Source organism: Porites lutea, chromosome 1, assembly GCF_958299795.1.
Source record: "Porites lutea chromosome 1, jaPorLute2.1, whole genome shotgun sequence".
In the NCBI taxonomy this organism is placed as follows: domain Eukaryota; kingdom Metazoa; phylum Cnidaria; class Anthozoa; order Scleractinia; family Poritidae; genus Porites; species Porites lutea.
The window spans coordinates 50,346,314-50,372,303 of NC_133201.1; the positions used below are offsets into that span (position 1 = coordinate 50,346,314).

Here is a 25,990-nt window from a genome sequence, read left to right on the forward strand (position 1 = left end):
TTTAAGAGTCAATCTCACGAAAAAAGCATTTTCTTAAAAATTCGTAGTTTTTTTTCCTTCAAATTTTTTCAGGGCCACAATTGATTAACTAACTACCCGGACTCTGAATTTCATGGTCATTGAAAAACTGTGACATTACCTTCTATAAGCCCAAACTTGAGTAAACATTGAAGACTTTTAGCGTTTTGGCTGAGTTTGTGCTTTGGGAGTTGTCTATTGTTTCTAGTCTGTCATTATACAGCATTCTTGTCCAGCACGCGTGCAATGACCGCGCTTGGCTGACTTCCGAATATGATAATTTTGGTACAGTGAGACAGGCTATCGCGTGATACATAGAGGTTTAACTCACCATTTTTAATCAATTCTCGTGCTTCTTGTGCCTTTGCAAAAAAATCAAGAAGTGCTACACACTAAATCTACTTACTATTAAAAAAATATCATTTTTTCATAGGTTTAATGCAAGCCACGGGAATCCCTTCTATTTTCTTATACTAAATTATCATATCTCGATGAGCATCCGGAAGTCAGCCAAGCGTGGTCATTGCACGCGTGCTGGACAAGAATGCTGTATAATGACAGACTAGAAACAATAGACAACTCCCAAAGCACAAACTCAGCCAAAACGCTAAAAGTCTTCAATGTTTACTCAAGTTTGGGCTTAAAGAAGGCAATGTCACAGTTTTTCAATGACCATGAAATTCAGAGTCCGGGTAGTTAGTTAATCAATTGTGGCCCTGAAAAAATTTGAAGGAAAAAAAACTACCAATTTTTAAGAAAATGCTTTTTCCGTGAGATTGACTCTTAAACGCTGACAAACGTCAACAAATAGCGAAAACTATAATTTCTATATGTTTGCTTTGCTGGAAATCGCGCGCATTTACAAGGCCCTAAAGCGTTTTGCTGACTGTCAAGGACCCATCTGTTATAAGAATGCCCAAAATACAGAGATGAATCTCATAGTTTATTAGATATAATCCGTGTAAAGTTTGCTTATCATTTTCGCATAAATTATGACCTAAATTTGGAAACCGCTGAATTTCTCGAATTGGGTCTTTGCGATTTTGGTGAAACTCTGTTCAGCGCAAGGCACTAATGCGCACTATGTGTAGCCGAGAGATTTTCACGAAAAAATGCTGGCAACAGCAGATTTTCGACTCAGACCTTAAAGGGGCGTGGCATTATAACCACGTGACATTTACTCCGATCGCCAAAAATTTTATGTTATATTGTTGATTGATCTATATGTTATCCATTCTATGTGTTAGACTTACGATAAAAGTAAAGGCGGGGATACCAGAGAGCTTCAAAGTAGGATGGTACCCCCTAAAAAAAACTGGGTCGAGTCACCTGCACTTCTTTAAAAGCGGTTAGCTTTCAATAATGTAATGATCAACGCCATGTAAAGTACGTAAAAATTAGCAGTTAGCCCTTGATGGTGTAGTGGATACGGATATGGATTACACATCAAATGACGCGGGTTCAAGTCCTACATACTACCTACTGTTTCCTTCTGTTTTCTTTCTTCTCTTATTTTTATAGGTAATAGCATGATTTGTAGTGATATTTGGCAAAAATACAACGAGTGATACTTCAAAATCGTTATACATAATTTCACGAGCCGATAGGCGAGTGAAATTTGAGACAATTTTGAAATCTCACGAGTAGTATTTATGCCAAATATCACGTACAAATCATGCTATTATTTGTTTATACTACTACCCGCAAAAGGTTTGTAATTTTCACATGTAGGTATTTCAAATTAAGCTGAAATACCACTGTTCTAAGCCAATCAAATTGCAGAAATTTCTCATGTAGTAGTATACACTACTTTAAGTTATAAGACTCCTATCATGTATTTTGAGTGAAGATGACAATCTGACTTTGAGGTATCCATTCTAGTCACAACCCGGATAATGCGTCCTTAGTATAAAAACGGCCACTGACAAAAAAGCTTGGAGGCGCCATTAGAAAAGTTATGGCGGGTGTGGGGAATTTTCGAGCTGTACGAATATTTTTTCGTTAACATTCAGTTCACTTATTTTTGTGGTTAATTTTCCCTTGCATGAATATTTTTTTTGGTACTTCGTTCCATCCCCCACCCGCCCCGCCCATAACGTTTCTAATGGCCCGACTCTTAACGAGGTGGTTGTCGGGAAAACGATTGCCTGCATCGGCTACCGTAAAATTCCGAAAATAAGCCCCGGGGCTAATATTTTTCAAAGGCCCTTTTTGAGGGGCTTATTTTTGGAGGGGTTTATGTATGGAGGGAAATTTACGTTTCAAAATCGATCGGGCTAGCCTTATAGTTGGAAGGAATTCTACCAATTTTGCTTTGTTTTACTTTGTAAAGTTGAGGACAATTTCCAAGTACAAGACCCCGGAGGGCTTATATTTGGAGGGGCGATTTAACGGAGGGTTTTTTGCGGTACGATTTTGGGGAGCTTAAACATGGAGGGGCTTATTTTCGCAGTTTTACTGTATTTCAAACATTCTCCTAACCTGTCAGTTAAAGGCGTGATAACGAGCCTGTCGGTGCAGCCCAAGAATTCATTCTGGTAAATAAAGTCCACATCAGTGATGGATACCACACACTCATCCGTCTCCTCGCGGAAGTAGAAACGTGACTGCTTCAGCCATTCAAAGTCTGTTGGTAGCTTAATGTTCTTCTTACACTGTTGACAAAATGAATCAGGGATGAATAATCAGACAAAACTTGCAAAAAGTGCATTGTTAATGGCCGTCCGGGTGAGTTTAGTACTGAGTAGAACCGTTGAAGAAGGGGTAGAGGGTTCCGTACATTAAATCGATTCAAGCTATACTATTCACTGCCCGGTATGGACTTTTTGCAGAATACGGTCACATGGTACAAAAAAACACCTTGCTAGATGGCATCGACGCAGTGGGAACGTGAAAAGAAAAGATGTGTATGTGCCATGTAAGCGTACAAAGGGCCAATTTTCGCGCCCAAACGCGCGTATGTCATGCATGTCAAAGCGGAGTGTGAGAATCACGAAACTCTGCCCAATCCCCCAGATTTTGGTGTTTGCTTCCCTAGCTGTTTGTTGCATTACTTCTAATTTGCGATGAGAAAATAAAGAAGCTGTAAACAGCTGAGTTCAAACTACAATCCTGGACAAAATTAGTTGGGAAAGTAAAAATTAAAAGTAGTCCATTTTAATGTTCAAAAAAGACGATTTTTTCCTTTTGCTAAATATTTCCCGTTCCCCTACTGAATTACAATTACAGCACAAACAATTTAGTTTCGTCCAACAGTGGGTCAGGGGGCGGAAAGAATAAGGGAAAAAAGCTAAAAAGTAGTAGACTTCCAACAATTTTGACTATGATTGTAGATAGAAGGTGTGCTCTAGTGAGTCACACAGCGGGTAGACAGAGACAGCTGGTATAGACACTTAACAATACACACTCACGTCATGTCATTTTCACCAACGGGTATATAACGAACTCACGATAGCTTGCTCTCCAGACGGCTTGATTAGTTCAATAGATTAAGCACTGCAACCGGTCATCGAAAAGGCGCAGGGTTCGATTCCCGGTCAAGCATGAATTTTTTTTCACGTGGCTAAATATCATTTAAGCAAAGTTAAACTCGAGCGAGTTGGCCAGCGGTCCTCTCCCACTCCAGTACGTGACCTACGGGGCAGCCCTCGGGGAATTGAAGGGCTCCTTGTGTGCTCCTTGTGTTGCGTTGCATTGTAGCTTTGCTTGCTGATCGTAGCGGATCAATTTTTGCCTTCTTGCGAATCATTGCGGATTCTTGCTCCCTCTCCTTCCTCCCTGCTTGGTGGTTTCATAAGTATTTTCTCAGGTAAGTATTCTCTTAGGTAAGTATCTCCACTGAATTTCATTCAGTGTGACGGTGCCGGTTAATGGGCGCTCTTGGGGTGGTTCCCGCTTCCAGGGTTGCCATGGATACCTCCTCTCTGCTCATTGCATTTGGCCCCCCACTAACCTTTAAGGCACCTGCTCCCAAGCCCATCATTAGCAATGAGTTTAAAGGTTCTTTTTCAACCACTTGGGTTGTTTATTCTACTGTTGTCCCATTAGCGTTGTCAACTTACCAGCTCGTCAAAAATGTCCCTCTGATGGACATGAATGGTGACAAGGGTCTCAAACTTAGTACGTTCCACTTTGGTCAGTTCCTGTGTCGTAACTTCGATCAACTCATTCAACATGTTCATGAAAAACTGATTTCTTTCTTCCATGATCTACCATAAGAAAAAAGGAGAACTCAGGAAAACAGAGCAAAAACTGTTTCCGGAAGGAGGTAAAAAGTTTGTTACCTTTTTGTTTGATTTGGCATATGTTAAGGAGTCCTCTGCATCTCTCGTCCAAATCATTTGGATTCCAAGTAAACCGACCTGTGGTAAATATTGAAAAGAAAAACAGGTTGATCTTTAGCTAGATGCATCAAAATTTTCCGGTGACTGCGCATGCTGCTGTTTTTAACCTAAGGTTTCCCCTAAAAATAACGCTGACTGCCATTGGCCGATTGGTATTCACGTGGCCTTGACTCAATAAATGTTTCACGCACGGGATACTGGCAACGGATCTTGGCAAACGTTTCCTACACGGAGTACAAGGTTTTTTATTGTTTTTTTTTTTTTTCGAATTTGTACAACTAATTAGTTATGTCTGCCCTCAGGAAACAGTCCCGTCTTCCCTGGTATTCCAAAGTTTATAGTTATGCTACCTTTACTGTTATTGCCCCGATTATTTATGTGAACTCCCTCGCCCCCAAGCTAAGGCGGTGCCCGCTGTTTCTTGGCAAGCACTATATGCACTGCATCTTTCCCATGATAGCCTGACTCGCTGCCCTCTATGGCGGCGACAAAGGACAAGGCACCCACGTGAATAATTCAGATAAGTTGTAATCCACAAGTGAAATTGACAGTCGCGTTATACCTGTGCTGGGTAAGTGTCCAAGAAATCTTTCAGCTTGAAACTGGGATCTTTGATAGCAATTGACGCCATGCGGATCACAGAGTGAAGAGAGCTTCTGGATTCCTTCAAAAGTGTGTTCAACCATACTTCAACATTTCCCTAAAAAACATAAAGGACGATAAACAGATTAAGACAGGCTAAAAGATCTGTGCAATAAGAAAAAATAAATGAATAAAGTAAATTCTTCAGCTAATTAAAAATTCAAGCCAAACATACAGGAACGGGCACTTGGAAAACTCACATCGTAGTTAAAATAAGAAAAATTAGACGTTTCCATCAATATATCGAAAATACAGAATCTGTGCAATAAGGATAAATAAACGCTTGCATTCTTCAATTGACGAAGACATTTGCCAAATATGGGAAAAGCCATAACTTGGCCAACTCAAATCGTAGTTTAAATAAGACAACTTCAAAGTAACGTTATTCTACGTTTTAATGTATCCAACATCATAGTCAAGAATGAAAAAACGCGAAGTGATAAAGTTGCTAAAACGGTTGAGATTTTAACTTAGTAGACGGCATTTGTACATGCTTGATTTTTATGCAAAAGTGCTAATAGAATAGCTTCGCCTGAATCTAACCAATAAACGTTTAATTGACTCTTGAGATGAAAAAAAATGGTTTACCTCCTTTGCAACCCTAGTAAGCGGTACGCATATTTTTTATTTTGTATGTTTATATTGTATTCGAAAAACTTCAGCTCAGAATTACCTGCGCCATGACTGGGTTATCCAGGGAAACAGATTCTAATTCACGTGAGTTGATCGCCAAGATCTTGTCATACTCTTTCTCGTGAAATGTGACCGTTTTGACATTGTCGAATACCCCCAGAAGATGAGCCTGGATGGTGTGTGAGTCGCTGGCCTGACCCAGGATTTCCAACAGGGCGGGATCAGACACGAAGAAAAAGCGCGGGAAAACCAGACGTTTTTTCTCAAGGTAACTGAAAATCATTAGCAACAAATGTAAGTCACTACTTCGAAAAGCTAGCCAGTCATAGTAAAAAAAGATATAATGGGGACTTGAGTCAACGATCCAAGCTCGGTTCTTGAATCAGATTAGCGGAATTCTACTCCACAATTGCTTTACCTTCCTAGAGTAAGGAACGGTTCAATATCTGTTGATCAACACTGTTACAGCTCTTGATCAACTGTTATTGTTGATCCCTGTATTTTGCCCTACTAATAGGCCATCCAACATGTCGAACGTCGTTCAACGAAAATAGAGATTGGTCTTTAATTCGTTCACTTGACTTGGTGATTAAAAAATTTAGAACCGTGACATTGCGGCATAAAAAAGTTCTACCCGCAAATATTTATCATATGTAGTCATGTAATGCGTCTGTTCTAACATTATATAAAACAAGGAACTCAACTCAGTCCCGATATTTCGGCGCTTCATCATCTCTTCAGAAAGAAACGTTGAAGACTCCATGCTAAGATAGTTGACATATGACCAGTTTCCTTACCCACTTAGAGATTTCTGACATATTTCAAGCTGTTCCAGGATGTGTGGAAGAAGCTGTCCAAGAGTATCATCTCCCATACAACACTGTACTACGTTAGAGTTCTCATGGGCACGGTTCATGATTTTCACCCAAGACTTGTCAATCTGACTGAAACGCTTTGCTTCCTGTGGAACAAATTAACAAAAACTGGTGTTTGTTAGTAAGTACGAGTTTAGGTCGAGAAACAATAGACCAAACTGTATGTGAGGCAATTTTCTCTGTCACGTACCACGCAGATCTGACCGAGTCTCAGCAAGGCATGTTGCCAAAGACCTTTCATTAATACTACAAAATACTCTAACTTTCCGCGAAATCAGACCTCATCATTAAAAAGATAGCAACCAAGAGGCCACTTCCGAGTTCCAAAAACCCTCACCTTCAAAATGAGTCCAAGTGAACAGAATTTTTTGTGAAATGAGTTTTATTTGCATGAGAATGAAAAACCATTTCCACATCAAAGGCTGAGCACTTAACCTTGTTTTCATACAGAGGCCCGGGGGAACTCAGACATGGCCTATTTATATAGCCCCTTTTCTGCAGCCATCAAAAGGCGCTTAACATTATATTCAAGATTTCAAAATCTTACGCGTAAAACTATGTAAAAACTATAAACACTTCATAAGAAAAGTCCATATGGTAAAATTATATGCGAAAACAATGTAAAACGAGCGCGTTATACGAGTTTTGACAACATATTGGCAACGACGTTGCATAGCAAAATACAAGAGAATTATAACGCAAATTTTAAAAGGAGAACACAAACCTGAGGCAACTGTTTGGCGATGTCTCCACCCACAAATACAGCCTCCAAATAAACCCACAAGTTCTGTACAACTAGCCAGTTCTCGATAATCTCTGTGGAACCAGTCAGCTTCGCTACCCACTTTTGAATGTCTGCTTTAAATGGAGCATTGTATCTGAAAATAAACTCAGCTATCAGACCATGCAATAATTTATTCACGAGATAAAGGCTTAAGTGTTGCTGGAATTCCCACTACATCTGCATGGGCCAGGACGTATTCCTTTTAAGTTTTGGAAAGAACCATCTCCACGGAGAAACATCATCAGAGTTCAAATGACTTCTTGAAATTGTGCGCAGTCAAAAATGCTCGTCCTGGTGTCAGTCTTAAATCGTTTTATTTCCATTGACTTGTAGGGTGGTTTTTCTTTTTTTCAAGGACAAAATTCCGAGGTGTTCACTATCATATAAAACCTTCTCAGCACTACTGTGTACGATAATTCTTTTTATGCTGCACGTGGATCTTCTTACCTTTCTTGTTTTCTATGCAAAGTGGGCTGACCTAACTACGCAACTCTTGTATATGGAGGTATACAGAATGGTTGTTCATGTTACAGATGGCAGAGCCCTATTTATTCGATAAGATTTTTCGGGATTTAGTTGCGGAAAACAAGACTCAGCTGACAGTTGTACCTGTTACTTAGCAGGGAGCCAAGTATCATCAGACTGTCTTCCATAAGTGATACAATATCAGATGTCTCAGATCCTTTAAGCAGCAGTTCACCACGGTTCTTAAAATTGGAGAATGAGAACACTTGTGTACTCCACTCAGAAACCACGCCCTTTAACTTGAAGTCAATGTCACGTTCCTTGACAGCAGCTATACACACATCCTATAACAATTCAATGATGGTATATAATCAGCAACTTATATACACCACATACAGTCTGCAATAGTGGGGCGCAACCAAAGGATAGGGGAGGATGAGTGGTTTTTACCCAACTCCCCCTGAGTGAGTTTTGTTTCGCGGGAGACATAATGTAACCCCCCCCCCCCCCCCTCCCCCGTTACTTGAAATGTTGCTCATTACTTTGCTTCACCGAAGAGGCAAAATCCCTGCCTAAAAAGCCATCGGAATTTCTCGGGTGTGAAGATGCAATTGTTTGGCCTTTTAAAAAATTGAGCAAATATTAATAGCTCTTTCAACACCAGAAAGTAAAACTTATTGTTTTCGAATTTGATCCCATTTTGATTTGATTCTAAAGGTACGTTTAACTGAAATAACCGGCCTTGTTAGTATTTGAAATCCGATCTCGGAGAGAGATGCTCTATTTTCATGGACAGATTTCGTTTGAAAAATTCAAAACTGATTCGTGGTTTATTAAAAAGAAAAACCAGGTTTTCCAACTCAAACCCAAATATTCCAATCAAAAGCATCTTTTGACAACAAGAACGCAGTTTAGACGAACAAGAGGGAAGTACCACTACCATCACAGTTATTGACTTCCAGAAATGACTTTTGAAATTTCCTTGAGTGTAATTCTTGCTTGAGACTTAATAAGCAAATATTTACGACAAACAGCAATGTTTTTATCCCGTTGGGGAGAAAGGAGCCACTTCCCCTTGCACGCGGACAATTTTTCCCCAACAATCTAAAACTCAGTTAAAAGATTTAAGCCTACCTCTATGTCTTCTTTGTTTGGTAGCAAAGGAGCACTCATAAGCTGCCTTAACTGGAATGTTTCAGATTCTACATCTAATGTCACGCTAGTGATGGTTGAAATTCTTTCCCAATGGCGTGGTCTCATGGCCTTATGAGCCATCATTTCCAGAAGAGGACAGCATTCACTGAAATCGTCAATTGTCTTCTTCAGATCTAAGAATGCTTGCCACTCCTTTAAGGCTTTCGGCAACTTTCGGATCCTGCCATAGAACAACTGTATATTAGCTGGGAATAAATTCTTACTGGGGTATTTTAGTACATCGGCCCCAAGCTATAGAGAACACGAGTGATGGCGTCACCAAAAATTAAATTGTGAAAATATGGGATTGTTTACTTGCCAAAACTCAGCCTGTTGGTGCAAATTGGTGAGGAGATATAAGCAACGTTATGCTCCGATGACTCCATATAAATTCTTCTAAAAAGGTTTGGATCGTTACGATTCAAGCCAGTTTTATAAGGATTTGTATGTAGTCATCAGAGCAAACCGCTGTCTTTATCTACCTATTAATTTGCACTAACAGACTGATTTTTAGCAAGGGGGCTTTTCCATCTTGTTTTTTTCTGAATAATTATGCTAATCAATCCATAATTTCACAAATTTAATTTTTGTGACGTCACTCTTTTCCGTTTAGGTCGCTGTATGATTGTAACACGTACAAATAGGAACGTCAGAAAATCTTTGAGAACACAAAAAAAACCTATTAAAAACAGCAAAAACCGCAAATAGGGAAATCATGCTCTATAATTCAAAGATCTTTACCTGTTCTGATATTCCATCAATTCATTGTTGATCTTCTCGATGTCGATCTCCTGCCACAAAATGTCATAGTAACCGTTCACATTATCTATTACAGAGTTGTACAAGTTGTACAGCTTCTGAAGCAGGCCCAGTTCCTTTCGGATCCTCTGTAAGTTTGGATACTCGGTTACAGTCAAACCGAACAGTTCCTCGCCACCTTCAAAATAAAGAAAGTTCGTCAAGACTCGAAGCACTTTAAGGTTCCCATAACCCGAAAAACTTTTATCTGTTTAATATTTCTTCCAATACACAAACTGAATTTGCCTTTAAAAGGTATAGCATGCAATTAAGATGCGTAGCAGTGAGACGCAATAACTCTGGCGAACCTAAGAAATGGAAAAGCATACATAAACTTCCGTTTTTCAGTTCCACACTATGTCTCGTGACGTCATACAAGGGCCTGTCATTTTAATTTAAAAAACGCAAAATTTTTCGAAGTTTTTGTTGTAATGGAATTTTTCAGTTAACGTAACAGACATTTCTACGTTATGGGTACTTCAACGTTCAACGAAATGTCAAGAAGGACCAAAAAATAAATGACGAGAAAAATATCCTTACCAGAGTAAGTTTCGTACTTTCTCCACAATTCATCAAATCGGGCTTGGAAAATTCCCAGGCGATCACTGGCTTCTCGAGGTGGTATTCCAGGAACCATGGGACCTCTACGGTGCAACAAGGAAAAAGCACAGTAAATGAAAAGACCTTAAGCAGTTACAGATCCAGGGGAGGGGCCCGAGGGGCCCGCCCCCCCCCCCCCCCCCCCACTTTATTACCAAACTTTTGGAGACCGCCCCCCGCCCCCTCTCCGACAGCGGGTAACACTGCACTGTTACCCGCGGATGTTGACCGACGACTGCCGTTACAGCGAGGTTTAATGAATTTCCAGCTTCAAATTTCAAGTTGTATAACAAATCACTTTGAGATTGGTCCCTCGGGAGACAGTTAATTTTTTTCCCTCGAATCTCAATGTTTCCCTCGGCAACAAAACTAACTGTTTCCTTCGGAACGAATCATTAAGTGTTTATTATTGACCGAAAGGAAGGAGTCAAGTCATGATTTTGCATCAGCCGGATACGAAACAGCAAAACTATCTATCTGTTCTAAAGGAACGTCCGTTGATTGAACTGCATCACTAATTAAAAATCGCTATCTTGGAAGTTACTAGAGTCGTGTTTGGATAGGAAATAATTATCTCAACAAAAGATCAGGAGGTAAGAGGTATTTCCTTTACTCACTTTTCGTTATATTCCTGAACAAATACAGTGACCATTTCCTTGAACTTCTCGACTCCATCCAATAGATCCGCTTTGAATGTGGGTTGAATCTGGAGAAGGTGACTCGCCACTGTGCCAGCCTAATGACAAATAAAGCAACTCAGTCAGATCAAGAACCATACAGCGGGGAGGGGAGGTACGGGGGTAGGGGGTGGCGGGTACTGCCACATATGGGCTATATAGGTATGTGCTGCTGTGAGGGGTATGGTTTTCAACCAGTTTACTCTGGGATAGGGTAAATAAATGAGAGAGTTTGGGTCTATAATAGGGTATCATTTTCCAGGAAACTGATCAGTTTGTTGAAGATTCTCGTCTACACTAGGGAAACCGGCAATTGTCACTCAATAAGCTAAGGGTTTCAAGGTCCCAGCGGAACATCCCCACCCAAAAATTCCTAGAGAACCCCCGAGCCATGCAGTCGTGCAAAGAAAGTCACATGTAGACCATACTCTAAAGGAGCTGTGTCACGAAATTTATCGAAATTCAAATGGTGGAAACTGCCGCTAAAGACAGGGAAACATAAAAATTACCAATCATACGTGAAAAGAAGATAATAACAGTTCAAAAGAGGCACGGATGAACAAACTTGAAGAGGATTGAAACGGATTGCAACTGTGGTTTTTGAAAACTTGTTAGCCTAACAATTTTTCACAGTTCGTTCGCCTATTGTTGTTTGAAAAGTTTGATACGGTATGATATAATGGTTGGGAGGCAATATTTGTTTGACCGGAAAATGCCGTTTTGTCATATATTCGAAAGTGGTTTCCCCGAAGTTCTAAGGCGAACAAGAACCCGTAGTTGGCAAAAAGTCAACTAGACAGCCGTGACGTCACAGTCTCTTAATCAAAAGTTAATATTTATGTTTTTTCGCGCCCTTGATGTAGTATTAAAATCGATAGTTACAAAACGTTTTTTTCAATGAAATATCTCTTGACCTCCACGTTAATTTCCCTGCCGTTTACTACCTTTAAGAAACAAGAACAAAGATTATTCCTGATTTCTTTCTTTCGATCGTTACATGGTTTTTGTAACCTTCTACACCATAACGGTAAGAAGATGATAAAACCTCGGATTCACTAACCTGTGCATGTAATTTACGCCAAGCGTATGTCAGACCGTCAACTCTTTCAGAATCACTGCTGGAATATACCAGGCCATAGCGATTCATCATAGCAAAAGACTCCTCAATTGGACCAATCGTCATGTCAATTCTGTTGTACAAAAAAAAAACACATGGTAACACAGTAATGCACCACACAGTAGTCTGAGTGAGGGTTAAAAAAATTCCTTCATGGTTTGGAGTAATAAAAATGCACTTTATTTAAGTGTCAATGTATTTAGCACGAAAGTACCAACTGGGGACACTACAGATTTTTAATAATAATAATAATAATAAATAATAATAATAGTCTTTATTTCAACACAAGATAAAAATACATATCTTATGTTACAATATTTGAGTAAAAAGTATATATATCTCAGTTATTTACAATACAAAAAAAAACATACGCTCACATAGCTAAATTGTATTTAAAAATTAAGCGATTAATGTAAGAGTTCTTGAATCTATCTGTATTAACTTTCGGATACTGACTTGTTCGATTCCTTAAATTGTAAGTCGATACTTTCTTCTTGGGTAATAGTCCCCTTAGAGGGTGTCGGTCGATGCCAGATACCTTACGAAATACTTTTCTATCCTGCTTTTCTAGAAGGTGCTTGATAGAAAATGATTTAGATGTATATTTACGTTTGTAACATCTATCTAGAAAACACTGCATTGCTGTCAGCTCCGCCTCAGAAGCTCCATATACCGGCAACCCATAGGTGATGCTAGGGAGCACAATACTTGAAAACAAGTGATCTAACTCCGCCTGAGAATAACCTTCCTTACGTAAGGATCTTAATATAAACAAGCACTTATTCGCCTTAATCAACTTTACATGCACATGACAATCAAATCGGCAATTATCCTGTAATTTTTATTTTTGTACGTCTCATACTGGAGACGGGACCGCGCGCCATTTTACGTGGTCATCCGAGTCAAGAGAAGGACTTACTAGCCATTTGCAGGGCAAAAGCAGTATTTTATTACTCAATTATAGTAAGACCTAGGCCAAAATTTGAAGAACCAGTGCTGCTAATCCGTAGAGTAAAGTGAGTTGAAATTATTAATTATTATTTCACAGCCCAGTGAGTGTTACTATGTCAAATTACAGAAGAAACGGGGACGTAGACCCGGCAATTTGCAGCAGGTTATTTTGCCACACAGTACTAGGGAGCTACGTCAAGCCGACTCAGCAAGCATGATCACAACGAAAACTTCTTTTTATAAAACTAAAATTCAAAAGGTTGATTAGGGAGTTTACGTAACGACGACGGCGACGGCAACGAGAACGGCCAAAAAGCAATAGGTTTACATAACCAAAACAACAACTTTGCACGTGCATCACGCTTTTTTTGTACATTTCTCTGCCGTCGTTGCACGACTACAACATGAAACTGCCTAATTTCACGTTTTGTCGAGGACGGGAACAAAAGACAACAACTTTCTTTTTCTTTTCTTGAACTTTGATGCAGTCCTATAGAATTCAACTCCAAAAAAAATTGCCAACATTTGACGAATTAAACGAGATGGAATAAGCGCGATGAAGTTTGAGGTAGCGCGAATTCACTTTTAAGTGACGTTTTCGTCGCCGTCGCCGTCGCCGTCGCTTTCATCGTTGCGTAAACTCCCTAATGGCGGACATCAAACCTACCCGCCCTTCGGATTACAAGACCTTCATACCAGCCGCGGAACAAGAGCTATGTGAAAAAAAACCGGAAAATTCCAAAAATATATAAGCCCCGGGGCTTCTATTTTGAAAGGCTCTTTTTCAGGGTCTTATATACGGAGGGAAATTTGCGCCTCAAAATCGATTGGGTTAGCTTATAGTTGGAAGGAAATTTATGTCAGTAATTTGCAGAAAGTTTTTAATGAAATTCGCCTTGAGGACGTAGATCTTTCTAAAACTCATCCATGCAAGTGCTTTGTCTATATAGACCGAGGAAATCCAAGCCAAGAGTGAAGATTGAACTACGCAAACAGCAATACACTGTGACACTTTTTGACTACAATTTTCATTTGGCACAATTCTTTGGCAGATGCAAAAATTTATGTGTTACTGTACAGTTTTTGCTCTGTTTTATTTTGAATTTGAGGGTAGACCAAGCACAAGCCCCCGGAGGTTTTTAGTTTTTAACGGAAAGTTTTTTGCTTTACGAGTTCGGGGGGCTTATTTCAGAATTTTACGGTATCACAGTTTCCCATATTTTGTCTTCGCAGTCAGCCAGTAGAAAATCGCGCCTAAATAACTCACGGTCTGGTAAAAAATTTAAGTTCTTTTATACGCAAAATTGAAGACAAACCTTATTTCAGATTCTCTGATCTCACTGAGAGCGGCCATGCTGCTTCTGACGTCATCAAGATCTTTGATCCCACGGGCAAGTCGCTTGTTAAGGTTCTCAATGAACTGGAAGATTTCTTCCATATCTCCACTTGCCTGTGAGAATAAACAGAAGCTTATTTTCACACACACATAATCCTCTATGGCTGAAGCTAATTTTAGCCATAGTTCTCACCGCGCTTGCGTTTCCAAGCCTTTAATTAATTAAGCGCATAGACCTTTTTACGGTTTTTTAAACTTTTGACATGGACAAGTTAGGGAAAATCCGTCACTCCGATGAAAAAAAGCGCTTTTAATTTAATAAAATTGTTAAGTTTGAATGTGATTTGTTGAAAACTAACGATGATCTAGGTCTTCACAGCTCTGACATTTTACTGAGGTTTGTATGGTGGCGGGCAAGGATACAAACGGCTGTAAAATTTCGCGGCTTTGAGGAGCTAAACCTTCACTCGCAGGGTTCAAAGTTAGCGACTGACTGGTCGCATATGCGACTGGATTTTTGGCTGTGCGCCTAAAAATTCATGTGTCATCGCACCTGTACGCCGTAAAACCCAAAGCACAGTGCGACTGACCGACTTCCGACTATACTTACGAACACGAACTAGAAAGACGGTGTATGTTTAATTGGTCTTTTCTCCTAATGGATTCTACGAACTCGAATGTTCTTTTTCGTTTCGATGTTTTACTCCATCCCAGACTCTTCTGTTTTGCAATAAACACCGCTGACACATGCAAATATATGCTACGAACGAAACACGTACTTTTTGCGCAACGGACGATCATGTCGAACGCTAAGTTTTAACGTCAATCAAAACAGGTAAGAAAGTTTTTTAAGTCGTATTCCAGTGACATGTAAGTCATTGCGCATTTAACAGATTCATTAAAGATTAATTTTCATTCGCGTTCGACACACTCATTGTTGTCAGTTTTGAATTGTTTGCCAAGTGTATGTTTTCTTTAGTCAGAACTGTACTGTCAAAAAGAAAAATTAGTTTTAAAAATCACAACGGTAGTACTGCGTAGCAAATCGGCTGTGTTTTATCAATCACAGGACTGAAGTAGAAGTTTATAAACTGAAGATGACAAATAAACGTGGCACTGTTAAGCTTTTTACTTTTTCTTTTGGAATAGATGCTCCCAACATTATAAGCTGTGCTCCTAAAATTTTCAGCTGTGCGTCTAAAATTTCGGCAGTGCGTCTAAAAATTTACACCTGGTAGACAAGTGCTCCCAAACTCAAATTTAAACTTTGAGCCCTGACTCGCTTAAGACGTACAACTTTCAAAGTTGGCAACTTAACTGATTTCACGCCGCTCTTTCCAGTGGTGTCGACGGACTTTCCCTAACTGGTCCCTCATGTCAAAAGCTGAAAAACCGACACGAAAGGGTCCATGAACAGAACTACATTTTGTCAAGGAATTCGATAATCTTTGGAGGCCAAGGGAAAGAAATCATAATAAAGCTAGGAAATACATGTCAACTGCCGTTTAATTTGAGGTTTTTCCATCCCGTATTCCTTTTTAATGAAACACCAACCATGTCCTAAATACTTTCAACAGAAAAATAACACATCAATAGCAAACAGCCTTATTTCTGTCCTTCAGACTTTTAGACATGTCTAGAATTTAATTATATTTTAAAAAGAGATCTTTCCCCCCTTCCCCCACCCCGTCCATTTTCAATGAGTTAACGTTAACAAGTATTTTATTTATTCAATTTTTGCGATCATTTTCCCTTTCTGGGAAACTGCCCACCTACCCCTCACCTAAGCCAACATTAATACTTACTTCTCACTTAAGGCAAACTATTGGCTTAGGGGAGGGGTAGGTGTGCAGTTTCCCAGACTGTTAAAATGACCCCATTTTTTTTAATTACTATTATTACTTTTAGATACTATTTTCCATATATTTGGAAGCGAAACATGACAAGTCCTTTTTGCCCTTTGTTGTAAAGTTTGCGAAACTGGAAAACAAAAGAAGATATTTGTGCAAACACATCACTATACAAAAACAAGCATGCAGCCCGGAAACTCTTGTTCGAAAAATAAATAGAATGACATATTATTCAAATGATGACTAGATTATATTGAATTCAGAAAAGTTAGTCGACGTGCGTCAGACCATTCAAAAACAAAGAATAAATTCTCCAACAATAAGATCACGGCCAATCCTTTTATTTATTCATAAGATTGCTTACTCTTTTGGCCTAATCTAGACTAACTCGCTTTTGCTTCATTTGAACAGTATACTTTCTTCACCATGAAGTATGACATTATTACGGGAAACTCATTTTGTGAGGAAATCCGTCCTTACTACCCTTCCATCGACGAGGCTGAAGATCTTCACGTGTCACAGATTGTTAACTGCGTTTTTAACGCCTTTTTATCATATAACACAGTCATGTTAAATATTGCAACAATACACACGATAACAAAAACCTCATCGTTGCCAAAACCTCTAAAAACATTGCTTCTGAGTCTTGCTGCTTCAGACCTCGGTGTTGGTTTACTTGTTCAACCATTGTTCATCACTTTGCTGATCCAGTGGTTACAACAACTAAGTCCTAGTTGCATTATGTATACATCTTTCAGCGTCACCATGAATTTATTTTTAACGGCTTCGTTCGCTAACATTATAGGGGTAACTTTGGACAGATATTTAGCTATTCAGCTTCATCTCCGATACCACAATATTGTAACCCACTGGCGTGTTATTGCTGTGGTCATCTTTATCTGGCTTTTAAGTATATTTTTGTCTCTCCGAATGTTCTGGCTTCCGTCTACTATCAAGTACCTAGTCTTGGCTGTTGCTGGAATTCTAAGTGTCCTTGTAACAACTCTGCTTTACATCAAAATATATCTTGTTTTAAGACGTCACAGGAATCAAATCCAGGCTCTACAAGTACAGCAAAGAGCACAGAATGGCGAAAGGACAGCGAACTTTGCAAACCTACGTAGATCGGCCGTCGGTACATTTTACGTATATCTGCTCTTTCTAATTTGCTATTTACCGCGTTTCGTGTCCTTGATAACCCTTCAAATCTACGGCCCAAATATCCCACTGAAAAGTTTTTCTCTTTGTAGTTTGACCCTGATATTCCTTAACTCATCTCTAAATCCTTTTATTTATTGCTGGAAAATGCGAAACGTTCGACAATCGTTAATGAGCATTCTGCGAGATGATTTCAGGTCTATGTTTGGGGTACTCTTTGTACGAATGTTCTACCACGGTTAGTAGGCGAACCGGTACATAATTGGTTTTACACTTTATAAAACAAGAACGGTGGCCTTATTCAGTGGCTTCCCGTCAATCCGCATTTAATCACGTAGTTTCTTCATTTCTTATTAAAGATTTTTATATAAAAACTAGTTGCGCATGTTGAAAAAATGAAATACAGACAGATTTGCTTTATTGACAGTTGGAGCTAAAAAATCTATTGATTTTAATGAAATCTTACTCGGCTTCTCGATCAATCTTAGTTTAGAGTTTGCGTTTTGATGGGCGTTTAGCAGCAGGAACAGCAAAAGGTTTTCAAATAACAATTAAATAACTTCTATTGTCATTTGTGCCAGTTTTAATTCTAACGCCTCAGGAAACTAGTTAAAGAGCACAAACACTTTGATCGCTAAAGCACATTAATTGACAATTTTAAGTTTAAAGTACAATAACTTTTGTCAAAACTGGGCGTGCGTACATCGAAATGGCAATCAAATTATCCTGACGTCATTACGAAAACAGCCGACCAACTAGTTTAAAATCGACCACGAACGTGTCCTACCGTCGAAAACTTAGCCACCTGTGCTAATAAAAATAGCAATGCTTGAGGGTAATTGTAAATAGGAAGCGCTCACTAACAGTGAGTCCTGTATCAAATAAACTTGACAGCAAAATGCAACAGTCTTTGAGAGAGTCTGGCTAATTGTACCCAAGTTAGAAAACACGGAAAGTTAACTGTATCAGTATAAACAGCGTTCAATTCTCCATTTCGCTTATTTAGTGGCTTCCCGTCAATCTGCATTTAATCACGTGGTTTCTTCACGTCTTATTAAAGATTTTTATAGAAAAACTAGTTGCCCATGTTATTCAGTGGCTTCCCGTCAATCTGCATTTAATCACGTAGTTTCTTCATGTTTTATTAAAGATTTTTATAGAAAAACTAGTTGCCCATGTTATTCAGTTGCTTCCCGTCAATATGCATTTAATCACGTAGTTTCTTCATGTCTTAATAAAGATTCTTATAGAAAAACTAGTTGCCCATGTTATTCAGTGGCTTCCCGTCAATCTGCATTTAATCACGTAGTTTCTTCATGTCTTATTAAAGATTTTTATACAAAAACTAGTTGCCCATGTTATTCAGTGGCTTCTCGTCAATCCGCATTTTTTCACGTAGTTTGTTCATGTCTTATTAAAGATTTCTATATAAAAACTAGTTGCGCATGTTGAAAAAATGAAATACAGACAGATTTGCTTTATTGACAGTTGGAGCTAAAAAAATTTATTGATTATCAACAATATTGTCGATCATCTACACTGCACTGCTTTTCGACGCAATAACATTTTAATGAAATCTTACTCGGCTTCTCGATCAATCTTAGTTTAGAGTTTGCGTTTTAATGGGCTTTTAGCAGCAGGAACAGGAAAAGGTTTTCAAATAACGATTAAATAACTTCTATTAACATTTGCACCAGTTTTAATTCTAACGCCTCAGGAAACTAGTTAAAGAGCGCTAGACGTTGATCGCTAAGGCATATCAATTGTCAATTTTAAGTTAAACGTACGTTAACTTTTGTCCAAACTGTGCGTGCGTATATCGAAATGGCAATTAAATGATCCTGACGTTATTGCGAAAACAGCCGACCAACTAGTTCAAAATCGACCACGAACGTGTCTTATCGTCGAAAACTTAGCCACCTGTGCTAATAAAAATAGAAATGCTCAGAGGTAACTGAAAATAGGAAGCGCTTACTAAACAGAGTCCTGTATTAAATAAACTTGACAGAAAACTGCAGAGTCTGGCTAATTATACCCATGTTGGGAAACACGGAAATTCACTGTATCAGGATAAACAGCGATCAAGTCTCCATTTCGCTTGTTAATAATTTTTTTCCTGCTGTTTTTAGATTTAAGGTGTTTCGATACAGTTTTTCGGAGACCATACTGATATTTTTCAATCGCCTTAAAAGTGATTTCACCCTTGCCCCAACGCAATGAAATTTTAACCACTGACTGATTTTGACTTGACTTGGTTAAACCATATGAACATTCGAGTGCAGGTTCTTTAACAGAGAACATCAGTTCATTAAACCAAATTTTCGTGGCCCGCACTCCCACCGACAAAACTCCGCAGTATATTTATTTATTTATTTTAAGGGCCATCAAAAGCATCCCGGTTTAAAAGTTTTTACAACCAGTAAAAACAAAACATTTTTTTTTTTAACTTTGCAACTTTAAAAGCGTCTCAGACTTCTAAAGACACGCTTTGAATTCAATATTATATATATTTCTATTTTTTTTTTTGGTTTTTTCTTCTGATAATTTGGTCATCTTCTTTTTTTGATATCCAGATTGGGATTCGGGATAACAAAAGAAGAAAAAAGCAAAAGTACACATCGCTATACACAGACGGACAAGCATACAGCAAAAGAGCAAATAGCTTTTTCACCTTCAAAGATCTTATGGCTATTAAACCGATCACACTTCCTCGACAAAAGTTAATAAATATTAAAAATTAATATTATTCACGTCGAAATGCTATCGACTTTCAAGACTATTTACAGACTACATTATGAAGTCAGTTGACATGTGTCATGCAGATCATTGTTTAAACAAATGAAAAAGATCGTATCGTGGTTAATTTTGTAAGCAAGAGATTGCTCACTTTTATGCCCACGACCAGACAAAAACGCTATCGCTTCAAACTTTCTTCGCCATGAAGTACGACATTATTACGGGAAACTCATTTTGTGTGGAAATCCGTCCTTACTACCCTTCCATCGACGAGGCTGAAGATCTTCACGTGTCACAGATTGTTAACTGCGTTTTTAACGCCTTTTTATCATATAACACAGTCATGTTAAATATTGCAACAATACACGCGATAACAAAAACCTCATCGTTGCCAAAACCTCTAAAAACATTGCTTCTGAGTCTTGCTGCTTCAGACCTCGGTGTTGGTTTACTTGTTCAACCATTGTTCATCACTTTGCTGATCCAGTGGTTACAACAACTAAGTCCTAGTTGCATTATGTATACTTGTTTCACCGTCGCCATGAATTTATTTTTCACGGCTTCGTTCGCTAACATTGTAGGGGTAACTTTGGACAGATATTTAGCTATTCAGCTTCATCTCCGATACCACACTATTGTAACCCACTGGCGTGTTATTGCTGTGGTCATCTTTATCTGGCTTTTGAGTATATTTTTGTCTCTCCGAATGTTCTGGCTTCCGTCTGCTATCAGGTACCTAATCTTAGCTGTTGTTGGAATTCTAAGTGTCCTTGTAACAACTCTGCTTTACATCAAAATATATCTTGTTTTACGACGTCACAGGAATCAAATCCAGGCTCTACAAGTACAGCAAACAGCACAGAATGGCGAAAGGACAGCGAACTTTGCAAACCTACGTAGATCGGCCGTCGGTACATTTTACGTATATCTGCTCTTTCTAGTTTGCTATTTACCGCGTTTCGTGTTATTGATATCCCTTCAAATGTATGGCCCAAATACCCACCTGAAAAGTTTTTCTCTCTGTAGTTTAACTCTGATCTTCCTTAACTCATCTCTAAACCCTTTTATTTATTGCTGGAAAATGCGACCCGTTCGAAATTCGTTAATGAACACATTGAGAAGTGGTTCTAAATCTACGTTCTGCTTACTGTTTGTAAGAATTTGTTACTACGGGTAGAAAGAGAACAGGTAGATAACTTTTCCACTTTGTAAAAATAGAACGGTGCCTTTCTTTAGTGGCTTCCCGTCAGTTCCGCCTGATTTAATCGCTTGATTTCTTCATGCCTTACTTATGACTTTTAAATTTATACACTAGTAGTTTCTGTTGAAAAAATGAAACACAGACAAAATTTGGTTTATCTGGTGGTGTTGAGATTCTTGACCTAACTGCCTATCGATCGTGAAGGCAGCGTTGTTTTTCGTCGCAAAAAAATTTGATGAAATCTCACCGAGATTCTCGCTAAATCTTCTTTCAAAGTTTTTGAATCAGCGGCATCTGTGAAATTTGCGTTTGATTAGCTTTTATTAACAGGAACAGGAAAAGACTTTCAAATAACAGCTAAGTCACCTCTATTAACATTTATGACAGTATCAGTTCTTACCCACAAGAAACTAGTTATAGAGCACTAAACACTTTAATTGCTAAGGCACAAAAACCTCAATTTTAAGTTTAATCTCCGTGAACCTTTATCCTAACTCTGCGTGTTTTCATCGAAATGACAATCGAACTATCGTGACGTCACTGCGAAAACAGCCAAAAAGCAATTAAAAATCTGATTCAAAAACACCCATGAACCTGTCTGCCACCTGCATGTGCAAATACAAATTTCACCCTTTGGAGTTCTCTGTAATTAAAAGAAGTGTTCACTGAACAGTGTGGTATTTTACACAGTGTGGTATTCTACACCTGTAAAGAATCAATATACTATTATTCTCACCAGAAATGCTAGTAAGATTATTTTTATTAAAGCAGGTAAAGCCCTCTTCCAATCGCAAAATGATAAAACTTGTAACTGTTGATATAACTTTTTTCCGTCACAAAGGCATTCTCGCTAAACCCTGTAGTAGACTGACTGCGGCTATCACGTTTTCCCGCCAAAATGACGCCGGTTTACGCGCGAACTACCTTGTTTTTTGGAAAACCTCTTCCTCTTACTCGCCCTCGTCGTAGGATTTCAGTTGAATCTCGTCCTCACATCTAAAGGTCTCTAAAAACTTAATTTACCCTGCAGAAATGCATCAGCCATACAGAGTAACGCTGGTATAAACAGTTTTTAGTAAAATCCAACTAGTGGTCTATTATCAATGCTACGTTCTGGTTGGTTGAGCTACTACTAGGCTATATGTTATAGCCCACTAGAAGCGAAAAGCGCCGGTGTTTTGGCGGCAAAAAAGGATTAAAGTGAAGGTCTCATGGGCTATTGACTCGGAGGCCATAGGACGAGAGGAATAATGTCAATAATTGTTTTAGTAAAATCCAACTAGTTGGTCAAAAATATCGAAAATAAAAAAATTTCATCTGCTTAAAGCTAGACTTTAATCCTTTTTTGCCGCCAAAACGCCGGCGCTTTTCGCTACCTGTGGGCTATAACATACAGCCTAGTAGTAGCTCAACCAATCAGAACGCAGCATTGATAATGGACCGCTAGTTGGATTTTACTAATTGTTAAGGTGACTCGACCCAGTTTTTTTGGGGGGGTAATATCCTACTTTGAAGCTCTCTGGTATCCCCACCTTTACTTTTATCGTAAGTCTAACACATAGAATGGATAACATATAGATCAATCTACAATATAACATAAAATTTTTGGCGATCGGAGTAAATGTCACGTGGTTATATGGCCACGCCCCTTTGAGGACTTAGTCGAAAATCTGCTGTTGCAGGCATTTTTTCGTGAAAATCTCTCGGCTACACATAGCGCGCATTAGTGCCTTGCGCTGAACAAAGTTTCACCAAAATCGCAAAGACCCAATTCGAGAAATTCAGCGGTTTCCAAATTTAGGTCATAATTTATGCGAAAATGATAAGCAAACTTTACATGGATTATATCTAATAAACCATGCGATTCATCTCTTTATTTTGGGCATTGTTATAACAGATGGGTCCTTGCAAGTCAGCAAAACGCTTTAGGGCCTTGTAAATGCGTGCGATTTCGAGCAAAGCAAACATATAGAAATTATAATTTTCGCTATTTGTTGACGTTTGTTAGCACTTAAGAGTCTTTCTCACGAAAAAAGCATTTTCTTAAAAATTCGTAGTTTTTTTTCCTTCAAATTTTTTCAGGGCCACAATTGATTAAATAACTACCCGGACTCTAAATTTCATGGTCATTGAAAAACTGTGACATTATCTTCTATAAGCCCAAACTTGAGTAAACATTGAAGATTTTTAGCGTTTTGGCTGAGTTTGTGCTTTGGGAGTTGTCTATTGTTTCTAGTCTGTCATTATACAGCATTCTTGTTCAGCACGCGTGCAATGACCGCGCTTGGCTGACTTCCGAATGCTCACCGAGATTTAATAAGTTTTGTACAGTGAGACAGGCCATCGCGTGATACATAGAGGTTTAACTCAAAATTTTTAATCAATTCTCGTGCTTCTTGTGCCTTTGCAAAAAAATCAAGAAGTGCTACACACTAAATCTACTTACTATTAAAAAAATATCATTTTTTCATAGGTTTAACGCAAGCCAATAATTAAATCAACTCGTGACGGAATATCTCGGTGAGCATTCGGAAGTCAGCCAAGCGCGGTCATTGCACGCGTGCTGAACAAGAATGCCGTATAATGACAGACTAGAAACAATAGACAACTCCCAAAGCACAAACTCAGCCAAAACGCTAAACATCTTCAATGTTTACTCAAGTTTGGGCTTATAGAAGATAATGTCACAGTTTTTCAATGACCATGAAATTTAGAGTCCGGGTAGTTATTTAATCAATTGTGGCCCTGAAAAAATTTGAAGGAAAAAAAACTACGAATTTTTAAGAAAATGCTTTTTTCGTGAGAAAGACTCTTAAATGCTAATAAACGTCAACAAATAGCGAAAATTATAATTTCTATATGTTTGCTTTGCTCGAAATCGCACGCATTTACAAGGCCCTAAAGCGTTTTGCTGACTTGTCACCTTAAATACCAGCTGCACATGAGTTTTAATTAAAGTCATGGGCAGCAAACATGGAAGATATCAGTCTTCGGATAAACAGCAATCAAGGCTCTATTTTCAATTTGCTCGTTAAAAAATTATTACGCCGTTAAAACGAAACGCCGGAAGCCAAAATTACTCGCGAAGCTTTTCTGGTAGAACATCACATCTGCATAATAATCAAGCATGCACGAACGCAATCTAATTTATTCAAACTTCAACTCTTTCAACAACATCGACACTTAATGGTATTCATTCCTAATAATAATGCTCGAAACGTCGAATAACTTTTTTTCAGTTTAATTTTTCTTGCTAAATGCGTTAGCAGGCAACTGACCATCTGATCCATCTAAAACCAAAACGTCTAAAACCTGATAGAAGTCTCCTACGGATCGCTTACCGCCAACATTTCGCTTGATTGATACTAAAGGAAAAAGTTCTCTTATTAACTTCGTTCCTTCATTCATTTCAGAAAGGAAGTTAAAATAAATTTGTTGGTTAATTTCTGGTAGTATGCAGGAACGTAGCGTCTATTTACGCAGGTCACATACGTCTGTGCGTACAGCTGAAATCTCGATCTCTTCTTTCCCTGCAAACATTTTTTTTTTCATCAAATCCTTTATCCTTTTATTATTATTATATAACGCAAGGGATAGGTAAAATAAACGACTAACTGCTTCATATAATCCTTTGTATCTATTTACTGAAAATATCTATTTAAATGTTATAATTCAGAAAGGTTTGCCATCACTGTGAATGATCTGTGAATGTGAATGTGAATGATATCCCGGGGAAAACGCAGGAAATGGCTCTTCCGAGACCGTGAGCTTAAAAATTTTCTAGGGAAGCATGCCTCCAAACCCCCGAGTTTTGAGCGCTTCTGCACTTTAACTTTTCTTTCCGTGCATACAATCTCAAAATCTCGTATAATAAAAGTGCAATTACATCTTGTCGAGCTACATTTACATTTACCATATTACGAGCCTTCCCTCTCTGCAAGGCTTATATGCTCGGATTCGGTCAGGTTCGGAAAGGTTCTTAACGTTTCAGCTCACAGACCCCACTCTTAAAAACATGACTTGGGGCTGTGGCTAGTGTGGCGGGCAAACTGTTCCAAGAAATTTGATCGCATTAGAAAATTTTGCTCCCGCCATGATCGACGACCGCTGACCAAGACCACAACTGACAAACAGATTAATGTTACCTTCTCTGCTAAAGCCTTGCCAAACGCTTGCTTCCAAGCCTTAGTCTCGGTGACGAGGGCTTCCTTGATTCTCTCAGTGAGGTATTCTACAGGACCAATATGATAGCTGCTGGGTAACTCTTCAATTTGGGTCTCAAGGCGTTGGTAATACTTGATTTGCGCATCAAAGTCAGATAGCAGTGGTTTTGACTCCATGAATTCCTTGACTTTTGTGTTGGGATCCTTAAAACAACACAACGGGTAATTTGATGAGTATAACTGCCATTCCTGCAAAAACGCTTATGCTTTTAAGCAGAACTTAATAGTAACTTATGAGATGCCCTTCTTTAATCTCCTTTACTCATTTTACAGTGTACAGTGGAACCTCGATATAACGAAGGTCTAGGGGACTGGCAAAATTTATTCGCTATATCGAGGTTCTTTTTCATATATTTTACTATTGCTGGGGAAAAGAAAATCGTTCGCTG

The 25,990-nt window shown here is 38.7% G+C and overlaps 3 protein-coding genes across 3 annotated transcripts in view; 2 read left to right on the forward strand and 1 right to left on the reverse strand.

The window, feature by feature from the left end:
* Window positions 1–25,990, reverse strand: part of LOC140953798 (dynein axonemal heavy chain 5-like) — an 87,507-nt gene that overhangs the window by 43,278 nt on the left and 18,239 nt on the right. The window contains exons 35-49 of the mRNA XM_073403184.1: window positions 25,524–25,745; window positions 14,414–14,547; window positions 12,090–12,219; window positions 10,970–11,088; window positions 10,293–10,396; window positions 9,696–9,891; window positions 8,895–9,135; window positions 7,905–8,104; window positions 7,236–7,389; window positions 6,434–6,597; window positions 5,677–5,908; window positions 4,924–5,061; window positions 4,302–4,379; window positions 4,080–4,226; window positions 2,500–2,672 (exon numbers count right to left, since the gene is read on the reverse strand). Of these exons, the coding sequence (XP_073259285.1) occupies window positions 2,500–2,672; window positions 4,080–4,226; window positions 4,302–4,379; window positions 4,924–5,061; window positions 5,677–5,908; window positions 6,434–6,597; window positions 7,236–7,389; window positions 7,905–8,104; window positions 8,895–9,135; window positions 9,696–9,891; window positions 10,293–10,396; window positions 10,970–11,088; window positions 12,090–12,219; window positions 14,414–14,547; window positions 25,524–25,745 (2,432 nt within the window). The remainder of the gene's footprint in view (window positions 1–2,499; window positions 2,673–4,079; window positions 4,227–4,301; window positions 4,380–4,923; window positions 5,062–5,676; window positions 5,909–6,433; window positions 6,598–7,235; window positions 7,390–7,904; window positions 8,105–8,894; window positions 9,136–9,695; window positions 9,892–10,292; window positions 10,397–10,969; window positions 11,089–12,089; window positions 12,220–14,413; window positions 14,548–25,523; window positions 25,746–25,990) is intronic.
* LOC140953789 (beta-4C adrenergic receptor-like) lies at window positions 16,675–17,761 on the forward strand. Its single transcript, XM_073403176.1, has one exon. The coding sequence runs from the start codon at window positions 16,710–16,712 to the stop codon at window positions 17,682–17,684; it is 975 nt and encodes a 324-aa protein (XP_073259277.1). The 5' UTR covers window positions 16,675–16,709; the 3' UTR covers window positions 17,685–17,761.
* On the forward strand, window positions 20,119–22,061 carry LOC140953778 (histamine H2 receptor-like). Its single transcript, XM_073403169.1, has one exon. The coding sequence runs from the start codon at window positions 20,380–20,382 to the stop codon at window positions 21,352–21,354; it is 975 nt and encodes a 324-aa protein (XP_073259270.1). The 5' UTR covers window positions 20,119–20,379; the 3' UTR covers window positions 21,355–22,061.